The sequence below is a fragment of the Andrena cerasifolii genome, chromosome 12, assembly GCF_050908995.1.
Source record: "Andrena cerasifolii isolate SP2316 chromosome 12, iyAndCera1_principal, whole genome shotgun sequence".
NCBI classification, from domain to species: domain Eukaryota; kingdom Metazoa; phylum Arthropoda; class Insecta; order Hymenoptera; family Andrenidae; genus Andrena; species Andrena cerasifolii.
The window spans coordinates 1,777,259-1,797,746 of NC_135129.1; the positions used below are offsets into that span (position 1 = coordinate 1,777,259).

A 20,488-nucleotide genomic window follows, 5' to 3' on the forward strand; every position below is an offset into this window, starting at 1 on the left:
TAAGCTTAAAAATAATTAAGATACAAGGTTTCCTTGGGATATGTTTTTCCTAGAAATTGTAATTTGGGCGTGAACCTCGGAAAGAAGAATTGAACTAAAATTATTAAAATAGCAACTAGGAGAAGACGATTCTTACGATAAATATCGATTTTCGGAGTGCCTTTTTTATCTCGGAAACTAGCGTTTATATACTTTAATGTTGAGGTTCAGTACAGAAAGGAATATTTTTGAACATGTAACAATTTCAAGGCGAGATGAACCCCCGTTTTTTTTTTTTGCATCACTGCGAAGAAAAAATATCTACACATTACACGACTGTAGCGCCGTTATAAACATGTAGCTACACTCAGCTCAAGCGATTGTGGCCAATCGAGATTCGATTGTGGGACAGCTTACCACGGTTGGCTTTTTTTCATCGCTAACATTCTACAGTATTTCATGAACATGGTGAGGGCACTGCCAAGCCACAGCTTCCCGTCTAGAACACTTCTATTTCATGCTGAAACCCCACTGTGGCGCCATCTGCCTATGAGACACGTTCGCGCAGTGCTGCCACAAAATTTTATTTTCATTGCTTCGGTTATGTTTATTTTCCCGTTGTTAGCATAAAATAACGGATAGTAGATTTTTAAATAAATGCGTATTTCTTTGCTCTACACATTTCCACTAATAATGAGCGTCTTAGATTTTAATCTATGAAGACTGCTACGAATAAAATACCACAAGACTTTATTCGTCTCAGTATTCTGGTTTCCTAACCCTTGCCATCTCTACGAAATAGATAACATTCGTTTCCATTCTTTCCCTTATTACCCAACCATCCCGGTTTAGTTGTTTGTGCCTTCCATTATAAATCCGTTGATTGATTTACTTTGAACATTACAAGTTTGTCGTGTACAGTGTCAAAATTATTATGATTTTTCTTGAAGTTCATTGCAATAAAAGTCATTTGACATTTATTCTTGGTATCGTTTACGCTACAGCATCGCGAACAGAGCAGATGGCGCAGATTTATATAATTATGACAATCATAGGCAGATGGCGCCACAGTGGTATTTCAACATGAATTAGAAGAGTTCTAGACGGGAACCTGTGGCTTGGCAGTGCCCTCACCATGTTCATGAAATACTGTAGAATGATAGCGATGAGAAAAAGCCAACCGTGTTAAGCTGTCCCACAATCGAATCTCGATCGGCCACAATCGTTGGAGCTGAGTGTACATATAATAAAAAATTTCTTTATACAGTTTATAATATTAATAAACATTACCCAAAAGTACTAGTCACAATTTGTATTCACTTCCCTGTAATTAATTCCCCCAAAAAGTCACATTTTTATCAAATCTGACTGCCTACTTATTGTTTGTCCCCTTAAGTAATCATTTGTGATGATTTTAACAATGTCTCGTAACATTCGTGTTGCTCAGAAGGAAACATATTTTTAAATAGGTACCTATAAGTTTTAGGTAAAATTAAGTAGAAGAGATACTCAAACTATGAATTGAGTTCGATATCGTTCTGTCAACTTTTATAGATAAATCGCTTTATTTAATCAAAATAATTGAGGATTAACGTTATTTTAAAAAGCTTTTACCAAGTTTCGTTTTAATCGCTGGTACATTGCACTATTAATAGAATTTAATTACAACCTTGTGGAACGTAGCTAAAATTCCCCATTAGCAGTCAAAAATGGTCGCAAAATACAAAATTCACCACGTGCAGACTTAACTCAATTACTCTCATAAAACCACTTTTAATAAATCCGATACACATTTCTCGATGCACTTTGAAGTACCTATATACGTATAAATCGAGCACAGATTTTGCGAGCCGTGATATTTTTTTCCAAAACTAAATTACATTCAAGGCATTACAAGATTAATTGAAATGAAGAAGTACGTATGTGATTTTCTATTATACGTTTTTCTGTGGAAAAACTCACCGAAAATATCGTTCGGATAAATCAGGAGAGCTATTAACACCATTAGAAGCGCTTTTTGCCGATCCACCATTTTGTCACAGTCACCGATCCACCTGGAACAGTAGAAAATAGTTCAATTAAACACGTGGAAGAAGCAACCGTAATAATTGAACCTGAACAATTAATTCATCATCTGTTCATTAACTAACGAACGGAACTTTTAATTGCACGCATTCCAATTCTTATTACTATGTATATTTAAAATGCTTTATCTTTGTCACACGCGACATAGCATTCTTGTGAATTCAAATTCCTTCGAAATACAAGAAGGTATTCAGAAATTGATTTCGACAGTAACTAAGTAATTACACGTAGCGCGACTGGTTGTTTGTCTTTTCAATCACATTCGAATTCAGTCAAATTTTCCAATTTACTGGCCGCGAAGTGTCCCGCAGTATTCATTAATCAGTAGCAGGCCAGCAGATGTATCAGAGGAAATCAAACAGCATGACAAATTCTGATTAAACGCGAAATATCGGCGGAGAATCTGCTGCCAGCACGAATTCAATTCCGATTCGTTTCGAAAAGAGCTCGGATGAAAATAAAATAAAAAAAAAATCGTAGCAATCGTAATGTGGTTGGATTCGACTGGACGGAACCGGGAACCCGAAGGAAACTTTAAACCGAATCGAAAGAGCAACCCACTGGAAAGGATTACCTTGAAAAGGTATAGGTAGCGATGGGTTATTATTCTTCATTAGTTTCTTAGGGGAATAGGGAAACTCGGGTCTTCAGCCACCGATCGATGAAATATTGATTATAACCATTACTGTCAATTTAAACGAGTCACCTATTATCCTTTGAACATCTTAATGCCACAACTACATGACGAGCAAAATGTAAAAGAATTACCTACACGCACTCACGAGCTTTCTTCTCTGTTGAGCAGAGCTCTTTATGCAGGTTAATAAAAGAAATCACGTGTTTGAAAGTAAATGAAAACAGTAATACTGTACTTTATTATAGTACTCGATATGAACAAATAAACCACTTCACTTCTAATTTGTAGGTACTTATGATCGGTACGCAACACCAATCTTTCTTACAGCTACAGTGACTCGCATTAAGGGGTTATGCCTAGTCAGGCGGTCGAAAAGAGGCGAATATTTGTGAATTTTTTTTGAAGAAGCGGAAGCATATATTTTTACAAAACTTTCTGCGTTTAAAAGAGCAACATTTAAAGAACATTTGGTAATTTTTTCGTAGAAAAATATTTACGTTTATAATAAAATAACAAGCGACATCTAAAAAGCATTTTTAAAAATTTGGTTTTGCGGTGAGCATTGCCATTCGGAACCAGATTATCTAAAATCACAAAACAAAAAAGATTTCGTTAGTATATTAATGTATCCTCAGGTTCACGGAGAGACTTTTCCGAAATATTAAGTTGAAACAACATGGCAACTATTTAAAGTTGAAATCCTGATTTTTTCCTGCAAAAATTACGCGAAAAAATCAGGATTTCAACTTTAAATAGCCGCCATTTTGTTTTAAATTAATATTTCGGAAAATTCACTCCGTTAACCTGAGGATACATTGATTATACTAATGAAATCTTTTTTGTTTTTTGATTTTAGATAATCTGGTTACGAATGGCAGTGCTCACCGCGAAAGCAAATTTTTAAAAATGCTTCTTGGATGTCGCTTGATATTTTATTATAAACTTAAATATTTTTCTACGAAAAAATTACCAAATGTTCTTTAAATGTTGCTCTTTTAAACACAAAAAGTTCTGTAAAAATATACGCTTCCGCTTCTTCAAAAAAAATTCACAAATATTCGCCTATTTTCGACCGCCTGACTAGGCATAACCCCTTAATATTCGTACACTTTTTAAAATCGCATAACTTTTTTAGAATTGGTCCAAACAACTTGAGTTTTTTTGAGAAGCTAGAAGGATTAGTTTGCTAACTGACGCGTTTCGTCGTTTTGAAAAAAAATGTATTTGGTTGGAATAGCGAAAAGAATAGCAAAGGTCGATTTTTAAACTTTTTTTTGTGAGCTTGTAATGAAAATTCAAAAAAAACTCGTTTGTAGATTACAGTAAGTTGTATACGTGCCTAAATTTTCATCAGAATCGGTTAACGTTGCTCCGAGCTACAAACGTTTAAAGATCGCAGAATAAGGTCGAGAATCGCTTAATTCCCGAAATCAGCGATTCTCGACCTTATTCTGCGATCTTTAAAAAGTGTCCGAATATTAACGCGAGCCACTGTATATCGCACTCTTACTTCGCTCTGCGCCTTGCGAACAAGGAATGATTCCCGAACATGGCGGCCGAACGGATGTCAGTATAATCGTGTACGGTTAAATGTTCCAGAACATTACATAATATCCGGCGCGGTTACATATGAAATTACTCAGTCCAACATTCTCATATTTATCACCGGCCTTTTCTGGCAACCCTCCAATCTCTCTGATATAAATTTCAAGATACAATTCGTTCTAATGAAATTATCTTATTTTTGTTGCCGGTTTAAGCTTTCTTTTAGCCACTGTTGTTTGTGGGGGCAGGCTATTTCTATAGAAATTTTAGCCAAATCGGTTTATTAGACCCGAACCACTTGCGCTACCCTTGTAAGTGTTCTACTCATTTCCATGCGAATTCTCCAATCGCATCATACTTTACATCCAGTTCCATTTATCCTCGCGCAATGATCCCTTTACCCCGCAGAGCAAATTACCTTTCCCTTCAAACGTACTTCCGCCTGCACACAGCGGGTCAACATCGCTCCAAAGTATCATTCATATTATTTTAAATAAAGGGACCTATTTAAGCAAATGAGGCGGAAGCAGGGAATTAAACCACAGAGCAGGGACGCTGAAACACGAGTACCTAGCTCTTGCAGGAATTACGTAAACGGGGAATAATAAAAACATAATTCAGAAACTTTGAACGAACCTCCGAGTGCAGAAACGAGAGGCTGAAATACACTGTTTGCCTTAGAAACCCCACGTCGGATGTAAATTTAGATATAAAAATTACACGGCCGTCTCGGCAACAAGGGAACGCTTTAACGGAATTTAACGGGAAGCACGGGCGCTTCCCACTGTTTGCCAAAAAAAAAAGAAAACTGCAAATCGGGAGGAAAGTTTCAAAAACACTTGGGAAATCGATTCTCGCGGCGCGAGCCTCGGTTACCATCGCTGTCACCGCTCCGCGAAATTTCACTAAAAATGACGGGTGATCTCGCGAACTTGAAAGTAAAACGCGTGGTTGGACTGGAAGCATTCAATTTTCCGCAAAACTCTATGGAAACAATTTTCGAATGAACTTTAATTGGATGGGAAACGCGAAGAAATAAATGTGAAACTTTGTCTGTCGTGTATTCCCAGAATAAATAAGGGTGAGTTAGTTTTAAAAGAGGAGACTTTTCTTATTGTAGTTTGTTATTTTAACAAGCAGTGGTAGGATTAATTTGGGATCGAAATGTGGTATTATTTTAGGCATTTACTAACGTTCTATTAACAGGAAGCGGATATTAAAATTATCTCGTCGGTAGCGATCGGTTATAGGGGGTGCTTTATTTGGATCGATGAACTCTAGTGGCAATATAAAAAAAGATTCAAATAAAAATTTCATGAATTTGGGTTTTAATTAGAAACGTATGAGAATTCCAAGTTTAAAACTCTAGAAATACCCATTTATAATTAAGAAATTGGTTTGAGTTATGCCACTTTTACATTCGATGTACTAATTCTGACATTCCAGGTTCATTTTTTTTCTCTTTTTGAATTCGAATCGTCTACTTTACTTTACTTAACATCGTGACTTCAGAAAATATAAAAATAGTAACCTTTATTAGCCCATCCATTCAACATTCTTTATATTAAATATCACGATAAATTGTAATAGTATAACATTCATCTAATTTAAGTACATCTGTAACATTAGAAGAGGCAGTTATATCAAATTTTACCCCAGTTCCTGGAAAATATCAAAATATTTACTGCAATGAAAAATCCTTCCTTATTTACTATCTACCTGCAACTCTGTGAGTTATCTGAAAGCAGGGAAGTTTAATAACGCAAATTGCCTCAGGAATGTTTACAATAATAACGACGACAAATATCGTGAATGAAAGTACAGAAAATAACCAGGCAATAATGATGAGTATGTTACAAACTTTCGAAAGGGGTTTGCCGTAACACAGGAGCATGTTGTGCTTGCAATTAATAAATTATTTATTTTTCAAACTGGAAGAAAGGCCGTATACATTACACCAGCTGCTTCCTTAATTGCTACAGTAAGCATTGAATTGTTTTCACGTTTTCCAGGCAATTTTCAATGAAATGTAACATGCGCCCTTCTTCCAGACTTCCATTCATTTATAGAAATCTGAAGAAGAAAATCATCGGAAAGCAGTGTTCGTGTGATAATTTTTAAAAAATAATTGTGCATCCGCTGCGATTCTATAGATGCTAACTTTCTAACTCCAATTATTTTACCGAGTCTGACTTCGAGCAGTTTGCTGATTACACAGGGAATAGTAATATTGGGTTTGGATTTCAGCTAACAAGAAGCCAGCACGCCAGTGTCTGCTGAACAGCCAGTTCTCTGCAAACAATGCCCCCGAACCAATTACGTATATACACGCCGATTATTGTACAATGAATCGATCATCCCGCCGAGAGCTCTGCTGATATAAAAGGATATTCATCGATGCGTTTGCAGAAGGTATGATAATTCGAGTTGAACGTTTCTTTCATCGGATCGTCTGAAATATTTCTCCACCCCCCATCCTCCACCGATTACATAAGAATGGGAAAGCTTATTTCCAAAGCGTTTTAAATCCAACAAATACGAAATTGAGGAAATCGCGGTTTTTCACAGCATTTCCAGACACATTGAACTTTTATGCATGCTTATGAGATATATAGTGTTCGAAATTAATTGCTATCCACTCACGCGGTGTTTCAGCACCCTTTTCAATGACTCTGAATGTGCAGCGTCTGATATTTACTAGAGTTTCCTAGAGTTTTCCTCCTAAACTATTACCCTTTTTATTAAATAACTAGCTTTAATACTCGGCTTCGCCCGAAATTTAGATTTTGATTTTATAAAAAAAATTTTTAGTTTTTTTTTTAATTAGTCACGTTCATCTGGATTAGTTAAGAATAATGAGCTGAGGCACATTTTGTGATCCCAGAGTTTATCCGTCGAAAGTTTTTAGGCGACAGACAAACACACAAACATATTAGAAGTTGTCTGCTTTATATATTAAGATAATTGGTTTGCAAGAAAGAATTAATTAAGAAGGCAATGTACTTTATCAGTTGTACATGATTGCATATCAGTTCCTTATTTAATAATGTTGATTTGAAGTGTGGTAATTGAGTTTATTTTAACTAAACAAATATTAAAAATTGGCACTACAGCAGGCAAATATGTGTTAGCTAGATTTATTAGTACTCCTTTTTATTCTTAGTGAGAATAGTTGACATTTTTTTCCGCATTTATGTATCACTGCTAAGTGTTCCAAATATTTTAGGGTCAGTTCATATCTCCCTCGCCTATGAATCGAAAGTTACGCATAGCAACAGGTGCGACATTGTCAACGGTGCGTAAATTAATGCGTGTAAACGTAAATTATTTCAGTCGCAAACCGATGGATCGTTTGGTGGGAATGTATTCGTGGAGCGTCTAAATGAAGGCATTGAAGCTAGTAAGTTAAATATAAGTCCTTGTGTCCAGACTCAATTAGCTCGTCAAGATCAATTTTCATTAAAAAGTTTACCTAGTTTATTTTGAAACCTCAACTTACTTTTGCGCAACTGTCAGAATTTACCCTTCCTTCTTACTTTAAACTCGCCCGACTTAACAATAAATTATACATGGTTATAGTAGTTTCAATTATGTTATTGGAGATCACTGTCCTTTTGTACTTGAAATTTATTCGACTTTCATCTCGACTCAACTCTTCTTATTTCGTTTCTTCTGATTTAACCTTTTAACGTCACAAATTCTTTATCACTCATGTCGAAACGCGTTTACATATATTTGATGAATTTTTCTGAACTTTTTCACAGTTTTCTGAGCTTCTGAAATTATTTTATAATCCTCTGTTGTATTATTAAAATATATCTACCTCACTGCTCTTTCTCTATGGCAAAATTATTCCCCCTTTTGAATAAAGTTTTGAAAAATGTATATTGGGTCACGTGAGGATTGGAATAATTTATCGATGCTCCATATAATTTTTTACTCTCGTTGATTATTCTTAGCATTACTGCATTTTTTCCTCCTTCATTTTTGAACAACGCACTCCGTGCACTCAGTGACGATTAACTTCGCATTAACACACGGGACCTGTGGGTAATTGCGGCAGGATGATGCTGACGATTAATGTGCAAAGTGACAGAATGATATATACCATTGCGACGCTCGGGTCACGAGTTACTGAAGGGCCTCTCGAGTAAATTCAGTAGTCGAAGTCAGTGATTAGTCAGACGCTGGCCTCGCGTCAAGTTTACTCTGGCAGGCTGAACTTCCTTAATCATTATCGATCGCCAAATCAATATAGATGCATTGTCCTTCGCATTTTAACGTATCTAGACGCGTTTGTCTCCTTCTCAAAATTACGGAGCGTGGTAAAATAAATTTGGAATAACTTTTTATCGCCCGTCATCATGAAAATAATCGGTCACGGAGTTTCCTAGGGCGTAGGATTTGATTTTTCTGTAAGATTTTAATTACAGCAGAACTACGCTGTCTAGGGAGTGGGCAAATTTACGAGACATATTTTAAAATTCATTCAGTGTACACGTATAATCCTTGAACGACGAACTTGACTGGCCGCAGATGCATAGTCCAATTTTATATTCGACTCTGATTTCAAACGACTTAAAATCCTCATATTTTAATTAAACGATTTTATTTATTTAGTTATTTATTTGACTTTACTCCCCTGTCTGTTTATCCGTTCGTTTGGTTTAAATCGTGTATCTCAATTTTAACTCACTTCCACAAATCCAATATATTTTAAACTTATCAGGCGTAAATAGTTATGGTGAAAATACAAAATTCTGAAAAGCCTCAGCCCCCAGGGGATGAAAAAATTGCATCCCCTACAATTTTAACCCGTTTCCACAAATCCAATTGCCTCGAAATTTGATAAAAATAATTGTAATTTGTTAACAATTAATTGTAATTCGTTGAAAATAAAAATTAATTGGAATTTGTGAATGTTCAGATACATCTATTTCGTTCAATAGTTTTCAAAGGAATTCATAAGAAAAAAATTGGTTGCAAATACCAAATTAAAAAGTGAAAAGTAAAAAACACAACAAATTCTTAAGTTAAACGATTTTATTTAACTTGATTAATAATGCACTAAAAAGTGAAAATTAATTATTTTCTTGTGTTACAATTTCAATGATATGTGAATTTATGGGGAGGTTCCGGTGTAAAAATCGATTTTTTTATTTCATTTTTCGAATCGCACAATTCTACAGGATAATCAGAGAGTTTGTAGTATTTTATTTAAGGGGGCCCTCCTATTAAAATTTTTCAGAAAATCGATTTTTTTATATATACATTTTTGTACAATTGAATCGAACAATTCAACAGGATAATCACAGAGTTTGTATGATTTTATTTAAAGTCACATATCACCATTGAAATTGTAGTACAGGAAAAAATTTATTTTTTGCTTTTTATTACATTATTGATAAATTAAGTTAAATGAAATCCTTCCACTTAAAATATTTTTTTTTATATACTTTTTATTCAAGAAGTAACACATGAAGTTCGATATTTATAGAATGGCTCAAAGATGTTAATACCCTTCACCCTCCTGAAGGGATTTATATTAACCCTCTAAAGCTACGAAAAATTTCAGGGCATTAGTAGAGACCAAATATTGCATATAAATTAACAGGTCCATTTCAATTTCATTCCGTTAACATTTTATTGCAAAATAAATGTTTCTGATCCATGTCTCACAATAGTTAGATATGGAACTGTTGTGAGTTATCACCTGATATGTTATGTTATCTAAAAGTCACGCGACGTTGTACAGGCTTACCCACAAAAATTAACTTTCCCAACCTACAGCCTCCTCAGCTCCTAATCCAAACTTCCACAAAACGTGGAAAGATAAAATGTTTCGAGACTTTTTCTCGCGCCTTCCGTGGCTTCCCACCACTGTGCATCGGCGGATCAAGCGTCGACATAATTCCGTGACGCGGAAATACCGCGTTCCTTGATAGTTAAGAAGTTACGCGCGGTTCGTATGCGCGGGGCAACACCGTGTATATCCAAGACTGTCCAAATATTTGTCGAAGCGACCGCGTCGGTCGGTTCTTAATTCCCCCCCCTCAACTTTCCGTATCCCATAAGACGGAAACACGGTCGCGCAAGAAACTAATCTACATTTGAAATTTCATTTCTGTCGAATGCGGAACGAGCTTTCCGCGCCGTTGACCTCCTTAAACCACCCGCCACGTCGATCCGTTAATTTAAGGAAATTTTCGAATAAAGTTGACTCGCCGCGTCAAAGCGCGAGGCAAACAGTGGGGCGCCTCTGAGGAAAATTTCGCGCACCCTTCGCCCGAGCGGAAATCGTGCGTGCAGGACTCGGCGCGGTCAACTCTTCTGCTTTCCCTCCCCTCTTCCCCGCCCACTGTTGCATAACGCAACAAACGAAACGAGAATGATTTACGAACGCGTATTTTAATCCGAAACGTCATTAAAGTGGCATTTATATTCCGTCTGTACGTGTGCGGTTTTTTTTGCAATATTAATTTTGCATTATTTTGCATGGATATCTGGATCAATTGAGATTCGTCAATGGTCGCTCGTGGAATGTAAATATCAGACGTCTCAGGTTGCGAGACAAATGCGTCTGCTCGTTATTATTCGTTACTGTGGATATTTTTAGACTTACGGAGAGCATAAGTAGCTTAGCTTGAATATTTGTGCCTCCATCTGTAGGAATCTGCTTTCATAACCTGCAGCAAGAAATTCTAATGCAAAATCGATATAAAGGGTTGAGAATTGAGGGGCTCACGAGGGAAGATCACGAACCCGGAAATTCAAAAAATTCTGAAACTTTGCGAATATGTAAGGGATTTCCTCCTGATTACAAAGCAATTTTTGTTTGCTGCCCAAATTCACTCGAGCGGGGTGAAATTAACCCCTGAAAATTCGGCTATTTTCCGATTTTCTGTTATAACTCGCGAACTGTGAGAGATAGAAAAAAAGTTTCAAGACAAAAGTTACTTCTTTTAATTCGATTTATCATTTGGTAAAAAAAGTATTTTACAAAATCGGAAAATAACCGAATTTTCAGGGATCAATGACATCCCCTTAGAGTCAATTTGGGCAGCAAACAAAAATTGCGTTGTAATCAGGAGGAAATTCCCTACGTATTCACAAGGTTTCAGAATTTTTTGAAATTTCCAGTTCGGGATTTTTCCCTTGTCAGTGGAAAAAGGGCACATGCCACGTATGCAGAAATTTTCGTTCCTTTGTAACAGATATATAAGGAAATTAATCATTTATGCAAAGCAAACACAGTTAAAGGTGATAAAAAACGTCCTCGTAGTTAGAATAAATGAAAACGAAAGAATAATATTAAGAAAATAATAGTGGTAAACACTATACAAGGTGTTCGCGGGAAGACTGAACAGCTGGATATCGCCTAATGTATTGGAGATAAAAAAAAAATATGGCGTTGCATGGTTCGGGGGGGGGGGGGCAATTTATTAGCGCAGACGATTTTTTTCTTCGATTATTATTTTAAAAGATACGATGGTCAAGTTCGGTTTTTTGAATGGAACTATTTTTTTCGAAGAGGTGAGTTGATAGTGCGTTCCAAGACAAATTTAATAAGCATTACTCGGATGGCCGGTTCTTTTGGAAGGTATGCAAGTTCGATTGGTTAGGTGAGGAGGTGTGAAAGTTGCTAGACCAAATTTTTAAACTATAGGGAGCAGATCGTATTAGGGCCAATCGGATTTGCATCCCTTCCAAAAGAACCGGCCATCCGAGCGTAGAAGCAAGTGCGAAATAAAAGACTATTGAAGTTGAAAATTGAGTCTGAATGAGGAAATTGAGTAAATGTTATGACGTTTTGAAGCATTAACATTAGTAAGTAGCATTTCTGACGGAAAGGAATTGTGCAGCCTTTGGGCCTGCCATTCCTAACCCAGACCTTTGGCAGGTAGGTATCTGTTACAACAGGCAAGGCGACCCGTGACGCCAGCAAGACCGTCCCCGGTCCTTGCTATTTCAGCGGGTTTTCTTCCAGTGAAAATCGGTAAATTTGCAAGCGCAATATCTAAAAAACCAGTGGAAATCAAGTGTATACATTAAGGGGGGAGCCTGGTGTAGCGGATCGAAGAAATCGATTTTTTTTTGCATAAATCAATAGTTGAACATCTCGACAATATGTTCCCAAAGCCGCAAAACGAAATTCGAAAAATTAAAGCGGAGCGCCAGGCTACCACAAAACTTGAAATGTGTTTTTCTCGAAACGGCAGTTTTATACTTTGCGGGCAATGTAACTAAAAAAATATTCAACCAATCGACTTGGCCTTGTGCACGGATATTTGTGAACATTTTCTTCATAGTACTAAGTTATTAGTATAATGATATTGTTTAAATAAATAACTTTTTTTTAGACATTTAAGGCAAAATTTCGTTGGAAACAGTGAACTTTTTATTCGAGAGGCCGCCATTTGTTCATTTTGCATCTTTTAAGTTTCAAATTTCTTCATTCTGTGCGTACACTCATAAACTAAAAGAAAATTGTTCGATTTTTGGTTTCAGATGAAACCAAAAGACGCTACGTTGCCCGCAGTGCAATAATTCCGTCGCCAACGGACTGGGCATAACTTTGTTATTTGCCGCTCTTTTTTAATAAAATTTTTTTGTCATATACCTTAACCTGTTAATACAATATCCTGAAAGTTTCAGAAAGATCTATCAAATACTTTCTTTAAAAAAAATTCCCGAAAAATGCCTCGATTTTCATTTAGTTACACCAGGCTCCCCCCTTAATGCTTATTGAATTTGTCTTGGAACGCACTATCAACTCACGTCTTCGAAAAAAATAGTTCCATTTAAAAAACCGAACTTGACCATCGTATCATTTAAAATAATAATCGAAAAAAAAATCGTGTGCGCTAATAAATTGGCTACCTCGAATCATGCAACGTCATATTTTTTTTTAATTTTTTTATCTCCAATACATTAGGAGATACCCAGCTGTTCAGTCTTCCAGCGGACACCCTGTATACGACGAAATGGAAATCAAACTATTTAATTTTTCAGCTAAAATTTGATAATAGTCGTCACTTGCCATCTAATTCAAGAACCATTTAAAATAATTACAATTTCCTGCCGCATTCTCTATGAAAATAAATATTCCTTCAACTTGCTTTCGTCTAAAATCACAAAACGGTGATATGTGCTTGTTTTCTACCGAGCCCCTCAATTTTGTTGAAATCAGCAAGGTGAGCATTGTGGAATGAAACGGTGTTTCCTCGTGCAAAATAAAGAAAGAGAAAGAAACTTTCATATTCGTCTGACATCAAGGCAGCATCTACCAGCATAATGAAAATTCCTTCCCGTTTTCTCCTCGAATATTATCCTCTATCAATCACCTGCGAGTATCGTTTCAACTTCAGTCTGAAAGCGTAACTCAATATTGCACTTCGATTTAATAGCACTTAATGCCGATTGGGAGGATCCTCCTTATTTCGCAGGAAACATACTACTTTCACCTTTAAACATTCACAAACAAATGCAACGAGAAGTGCTCCTCTGATACGTCGCATTCTATATCTCACAAAGATTTTCATTAATTTTTCATCGGTGCGTCCCCCTCCTCCAAAAAAGCTACTACAATAAATACACCCGCTCCGAGATTGTCGGCCAAGATCCTGAAATAAACTACTTTATTGGAAGCTCGATAAAGTCCCCTCGTAGCTTGATGTGATATATTTTCGTGGTAGAATGACAGGAGAAGCAGCCTCTGTTCGGTTAAACACATTTCATCAATGAATGATTACGAATCCCCATTGAGTATTCGTAATCGTCGTTGGATTTTTCAAAGTAACAGAATTCCCGATGGCAACGCGCCGTAATGCAGCCAGCGACTTTTCAATGGTATAATACGCCAAGGTGAACGAATTGGTCAAGAGAACGGAGGAGAAAAGCTCTCTGTCAATTCCCTTGGAGCGACGTTAATTGGTATCGGGTGGCCTTTGCATTACCTGAAACTTAATACCACATTATGAGGGTGAAGTTGCTGGGGAAACAAAGGGATTCTTCGTTCAATTAAAGAATTACGGGGGATACTGTACTGGATATTGTCCAACGTATCGACATTTGCATTTAACCACAGGGGCGGTACAATGGAAGCAGAACGCCTTATATAATTAGTTCCCTTAATCGTTAAGGGTACGAGAAGAACGAAGACGATTTTAAACGATTTTAGGAGCTGAGGTAGTTCCTGCCAACTAAGTAGTTTTTAGTTTAAAACTGGTGGAATCTAGAACTATTTATATGTTATACTAGCTGACCCGTAACCCGCTTTCACCCGGGAATTATTTATGATGTTCCCCAAGTTCCTCCACATCCTATTCCTGTGTGTATGAATATTATAAAACTCAATATGTTCAACGCTATTTTGGGGGATTTTCCTGACAGCCCTGCAGTCTTTAGGATCTTCTTGATTCGCACGGCGAGTCTCGCTAAGACAGTTTTCCATCGCAGACGCAAACATATCGTTTTCTCGTTTGATACTGCGTGCGTGACAGCCGTGAGCGTTTCAACGAAAACGGCTCCACAGATTTCGAGAGTTTGACGCGGGCCACGCGGCAGAACTTGTTGGAGATAGAGCAACATACATTGCGGACGCACCAGGCAGTCGTGAAAACGCTGCCTTGATGCCCTGGGACTCCCTCCAGACGGCGACCTCTGGATCCCCTCTCCGTACTCGTCCCTACCTAGCGACACGCGCGAGTTGTACGCCGTAACGTTTTCCAAAATTGTACTTTCTAACAGTTAATTACATCTTTCAAAACTAACCGCGCATTACCTTCCTTTCCGACCTGCAAACTCTAACAGAACTGACTCGCACGACCAGGCAAAGGACGGAGGATCGATTTGAACATCGCGCGAAATCCTGCGGAAGCAATGACGAAGCCGAAACGGATCACAGCAATGAATGTTACTGTTTACACAGAAACAAAATCGCTCGGCAGCGCGAAAACGCGTCCACTGTAAAGGTGAAATCAGACGGCTCGTGGCTCCGCGACCTGGCTCGGTTCGTCTAGCTCAGGGGTGTCGAACTAGCGGCTCGCGAGCCGCAGTGGCTCCCTCTCCTCTTCGCCTGCTCCGTAGAGCCGTAGGAGAACGGCCCCCTCCACACCTACTTCATTGTGATGAATTTCTCCTCCGGGTGCGGCACTCTCTCCCTGTCGGGTCTCGTGCAACGCCTGGAGAAAAATAAGTGGGGGGACCGGCTGACCCGGGGCCCGACTCGTGCGGCTCTCGGAGTGGGGAAGTTCGACACTCCTGGTCTAGCTCGTCAAGGCGGCTTGGCGAGCCTGGGCGAGCCGAGCCATGACGGATCAGACGGCGCGTGGATCGCTGATCCACGGGCCATGCTCCCGGGGCCACGTGCCGTCTGATTTCACCTTCAGGGTGAGCTCAGACGGACCACTAGAAGCCCATCACAAATAGGGATTGCAAACCGGTAAATCGGTAAATCGGTTTGAAGTTTCTTTTCACTGGTAAAGTAGTAGATATCGACGGAATTATGCGCTATATATATGCGCTACATTGCTATACATACAATTTTTACCGGTAATTCGCCAAATTTTTACCGGGAATTCGATAAATTACTTATTTCTCGATATTTACCGGTAAATTACTTATTTCTCGATATTTACCGGTACATTATGTATTTCTCGATATTTACCGGTAAATTACTTATTTCTCGATATTTGCCGGTAAATTACTTATTTCTCGATATTTACCGGTAAATTACTTATTTCTCGATATTTACCGGTAAATTACTTATTTCTCGATATTTACCGGTAAATTACTTATTTCTCGATATTTACCGATAAATTACTTATTTCTCGATATTTACCGGTAAATTACTTATTTCTCGATATTTACCGGTAGATCGCGAGAAATACATAATTTATCGAATTACCGGTAAAAATTTGGCGAATTACCGGTAAAAATATGTAGCGCATAATTCCGTCGATATCTACTGCGTTATCAGTGAAAAAAGCTTCAAACCGATTTACCGATTTACCGGTTTGCAATCCCTAATCACAAACACAAAACGGTGGTTGGGCTGTCGCTGGAATCAACTTCACATATGTGCGTCTTGTCAACCACCAACAACAAAAATTTCGTGGTGCAGATTTTTGTCGTCGATAGGTTTTACGACTCCAAATGTGAAGTTCATTCCAGCGACAGCCCAATCACCGTTTTGTGGTTGTGAATGTTGGATTACTATAATTATTAAAAGGCAAAAATGACTCAATATTCAGGGGAACCTGAATATAGTAAAAGATAATGATACGTGTGTAGAGCGTCTTTTTATTTTAATATCTGGCAACGGTGATAAAACAGACCGTTCTTAGAGAAGAGCTCATTTCTGTTCGGTATACTGTTTTAGAAAGACATTCTTTCCTAGCCGCTAAAAATAAAATTAAAATATAAATCTAGAAGGCTGATTTATTTAATAACCAATTTCCAATAGTGAAGGGCTTCTCAGTCTCAGCTCAGCCTTAAGGTATATTTTCCTATACGCGTTTGGACACAGCGTGAAGAAGTTCAAGGTAGATTTTCTCGAAAATGAAGCGCGTTATCAAAAAAAGTTACTGTTTCTTTTCGACTTATAACAAGTAAACAAGTGGAGAAAAAGGAATACAATTTTTTGATATTGCGCTTCATTTTCGAGAAAATCGAATTTGGAATTCTTGACGTTGCGTCCGGTCGCGTATAGGAAAACCTACCTTAACCACACCCCTAGTAAGGTTAGGGTTTAGGGTTTCGGATATTTGTAAATAGCCTATAATCTAATCTAGGACGAATGTAATGTATATTCAAAATTTCAGGGAAATCTGTTCAGCCGCTTAGGCGTAAAAGGAGGACAAACAAACAGACATTTCACTTTTATATATTAGTAAGGATACATGCAATGGTTTGGTTTTACGGTGGTTGCTTAAAAATATTTTGATTACGCGAGCGATTAATTGAACACTGCAGTTGCATTGTTAGTTAATTGATGTCGTGGTTTCTTTAGGGTAATATTCTTAGTCCGTTAATGATACTGCCTTCTTGTCCCAAGCAAAGTAGGTCGATATTCCGGAACATCAATTTGCTGACTAGTTGTAAAGTGTAATTAAATGTTGTAAGCGCATTACACGCGATAAAGCTGCGGTACGCTAATAAACAATATGTGTTGAAGTGGAATACTATTTTTAATCATGCCTCTTATAAATTACATTGGATAATATCAATTTATAATCGAGATTGGAACTTGGTTTTTTTATTAAACAGGAATATTAATCTTAGGACAATCATAAATTTACACAAAGTATCGTTACGAATAATGTTACTTTATACACTTTCACCGTTATCGTTTGATATTATTTTATACGCGTGGCATATGCTGTTTATTTGTACGAAGAAGATAACTGTTGAAACGGAGCATAAATTTCATAATAAAAATGTACTCCAAGTTTTATTTAAATATGTACATTTTTCAAATTCTGTTCACAAACGAAAGGATGAGACGGCGTTTTGTGTAAAACGTTGCCCGAGCAAAAAGTCCTACTTTGCGCCACGAGAAAGCGCTTCCGCGGGTTACTTAAATATTCAACACCGTGGTACGCTTAATGGTAACCCAATTACTTGACAAAAAGTTTAGTGACCCATGTGTAATGAGATTAATCGCGATCTAACCATGCTTCGGCCGAACAAACAAGTCGACTTCGCTCGAAATTGACCCGTGGAACAAAAAGTGGTTAATTAATTACTTTTAGCACGCTTCCACGCGCCAGCAGCAGCTCCTTTCTGCAGCTTTCCAGTTTATTTACCAATGATGCTACTACTTATTGCGCTTGGCTGGAACGATCGTGGATTTTCCTCCGACACACCTCGATGGAACTACGAGCAACTGTGACAGTAGAGATCAGTTTGCACTGGTAATTTTATGACTCGTCATACGAACAATACATTATTTATTTATTACGGATTAATAACCCTTTCGCACATTATATTATAATAACATGAAATTACATGAACAGAGAATGGACAAACCAGGTGAAATTAAAATTCAAATTAGAGTAATAAATAATAAAGAAAAAAACCGAAAGAGATGAAATATGATGAACAGATATTACAATGTAGTATTAATATTACAAATTAGCATTCAGTATATACAGAACTGAGTTTCTACGTGTAGCTGAAGAAATAACGAAGATATCAATACTATAGCATTATCAATATTTTATATTAAACTTCGATCTTGTGACAGAATATTTTTAAATCTTTAAAAAAATGGGACTAAGAAGCAATGCACATAGCTTAAAAATCTGATATATAGGCTGACAAGGGAACATCTCGGACTTGGAAATTTGAAACATTCTGAAACTTTGGGAATATGTGGGGAATTTCCTACTGATTACAACGCAATTTTTGTTTGCTGTCCAAATTCACTCTAAGGGGGTGTAATTGACCCCTGAAAATCCGGTTATTTTCCAATTTTGTGTTATAACTCGTGAACTGTAAAATAATTTTATTGCCAAATGCTAGATCTAATTAAACAAGTAACTTTTGGCTTGAAACTTTTTTTCTATCTCTTACAATTCGCGAGTTATAACAGAAAATCGGAAAATAGCCGAATTCTCAGGGGTTAATTTCACCCCGTTCGAGTGAATTTGGACAGCAAACAAAAATTGCGTTGTAATCAGGAGGAAATCCCCTACATATTCACAAAGTTTCAGAATTTTTTGAATTTCCGAGTTCGGGATCTTCCCTTGCGATTCTAAATTGACTCTGCATCCACTGTATAAATAATTATAAAATGAACAACGTTCACGCTCTACTCCACCTATTATCTTAATACAATATAAATATCCCCATTGACAATGATTACGTCCCAAGAGAACGCCACCTGAAGAAATTAAATTGCAATCAAGCACAGTATCCCTATTTCATTAAACGACACTCTTAACGAGTGAAGAAATAACAATTTCGAAGCTTTTAATAAGACTTACATCGATCACCTTTTTAATCGATGTCAAGCTTTAAAGTATCACTTCAGTTTAACCAGACCAGCCATTATTCAACAATCCCCTGCCACAAGAAACTCTGCGAAATAACAGAATTTTAAAGATCCAACGGAAACAGTAAGCTCGTTCATTCCCCAATTACCACCCCACCGAGTCGCACGATAAACAAGTCTGAAGCTTCAGCCCCCTCCGATACTGATTCATTACAGACGAATTTTCAATTGCCCAGGTGATTCGCGTCTAGTACAATTAGTTATTGCTCGAACGGCAAGCCACTCGAATATACAAGGCAATTTTAATGGTCATGAAACCTCTACGCTCGATCTGGCACGGGAAGAGTAACTGCAGCTCCGCTTCCAAAATGGAGCTTCGTTAAAGGGGGACACAGTTGGCCTTGCACGGGTCACCGACGACAACGGTCGGGTTCCTTGTCTCATTAAAAGGGAAGACTTTCGTGCAAAAGTTCCCGGGGTATCAATGTACGCGACTTCTTCTGCCAGTCTGTCCGCCCGTCTTTCTTCCCTCTTCTTCGACGTCGTCCCTCGCCCCCTCTCCCCTCCACCCCCCTCTCGTCCTTCCGTTTACGACGTTAAGCGGCGCGGTGAAAGCACTTGCAAACAAATTACGATTACGGGATCCACCGTCGGCCGTCATCCTCGACGTCTGAATTGTCGCGCTGAATACGGCGGAGGGTTAAAAAAAAATGAGGGTGGAATTGGCCATTATGCGCGGACGAAGGGAGAACAGGGGGACGCTTCCAGCGGACAATCCGGCCAAGTTTGAAAATGTTTTAAGGGAAACTCGGCGCACGGCGGTCGATCCACCGCGGCTTCTGGAAAAATTAATGCTGCTTGTTCTGGGGAATAAATTCCCGCCGCCGCGCGTATTTGTCTCTCGCCGGCTTTCGGATCGACCTGCTCGCGCGTTTCAAACGAACCGTGAGTTCTGGATAGGAAGCGCGTGGCCACGATCATCCCTTTAAGGGTCCAGTCTACTTTGCTGCTCGAAAAACAGGCTTATATTCTTGATTTTTTTTCTCAAGAACTAATGTATAAATTTTAATGTTCTTTTTTTGTTAATTGTTTAGTATTCTTTGCTGTACAGAATCGCATTTTTCATGTTTCCGAAATATAATTTGGAATCTGTGGATTTAAGTCGTAATGCTTGTGCATCGGTGAAAACACAGGTCCTCTGCGGAAATCCTTCTTGGCCTTGAAATGGTCCCAAAATGATAAAC

General features: G+C 37.8%; 1 protein-coding gene and 1 long non-coding RNA gene across 2 annotated transcripts in view; one reads left to right on the forward strand and one right to left on the reverse strand.

Moving 5' to 3' along the window:
- The window catches only part of LOC143375500 (lachesin), a 212,064-nt gene that overhangs the window by 118,776 nt on the left and 72,800 nt on the right, over positions 1–20,488 (reverse strand). The window contains exon 2 of the mRNA XM_076824691.1: positions 1,942–2,033. Within this exon, the coding sequence (XP_076680806.1) occupies positions 1,942–2,011 (70 nt within the window). The 5' untranslated portion in view covers positions 2,012–2,033. The remainder of the gene's footprint in view (positions 1–1,941; positions 2,034–20,488) is intronic.
- Positions 1–20,488, forward strand: part of LOC143375514 (uncharacterized) — a 265,119-nt gene that overhangs the window by 49,528 nt on the left and 195,103 nt on the right. The gene's annotated exons all lie outside the window — the stretch shown is intronic.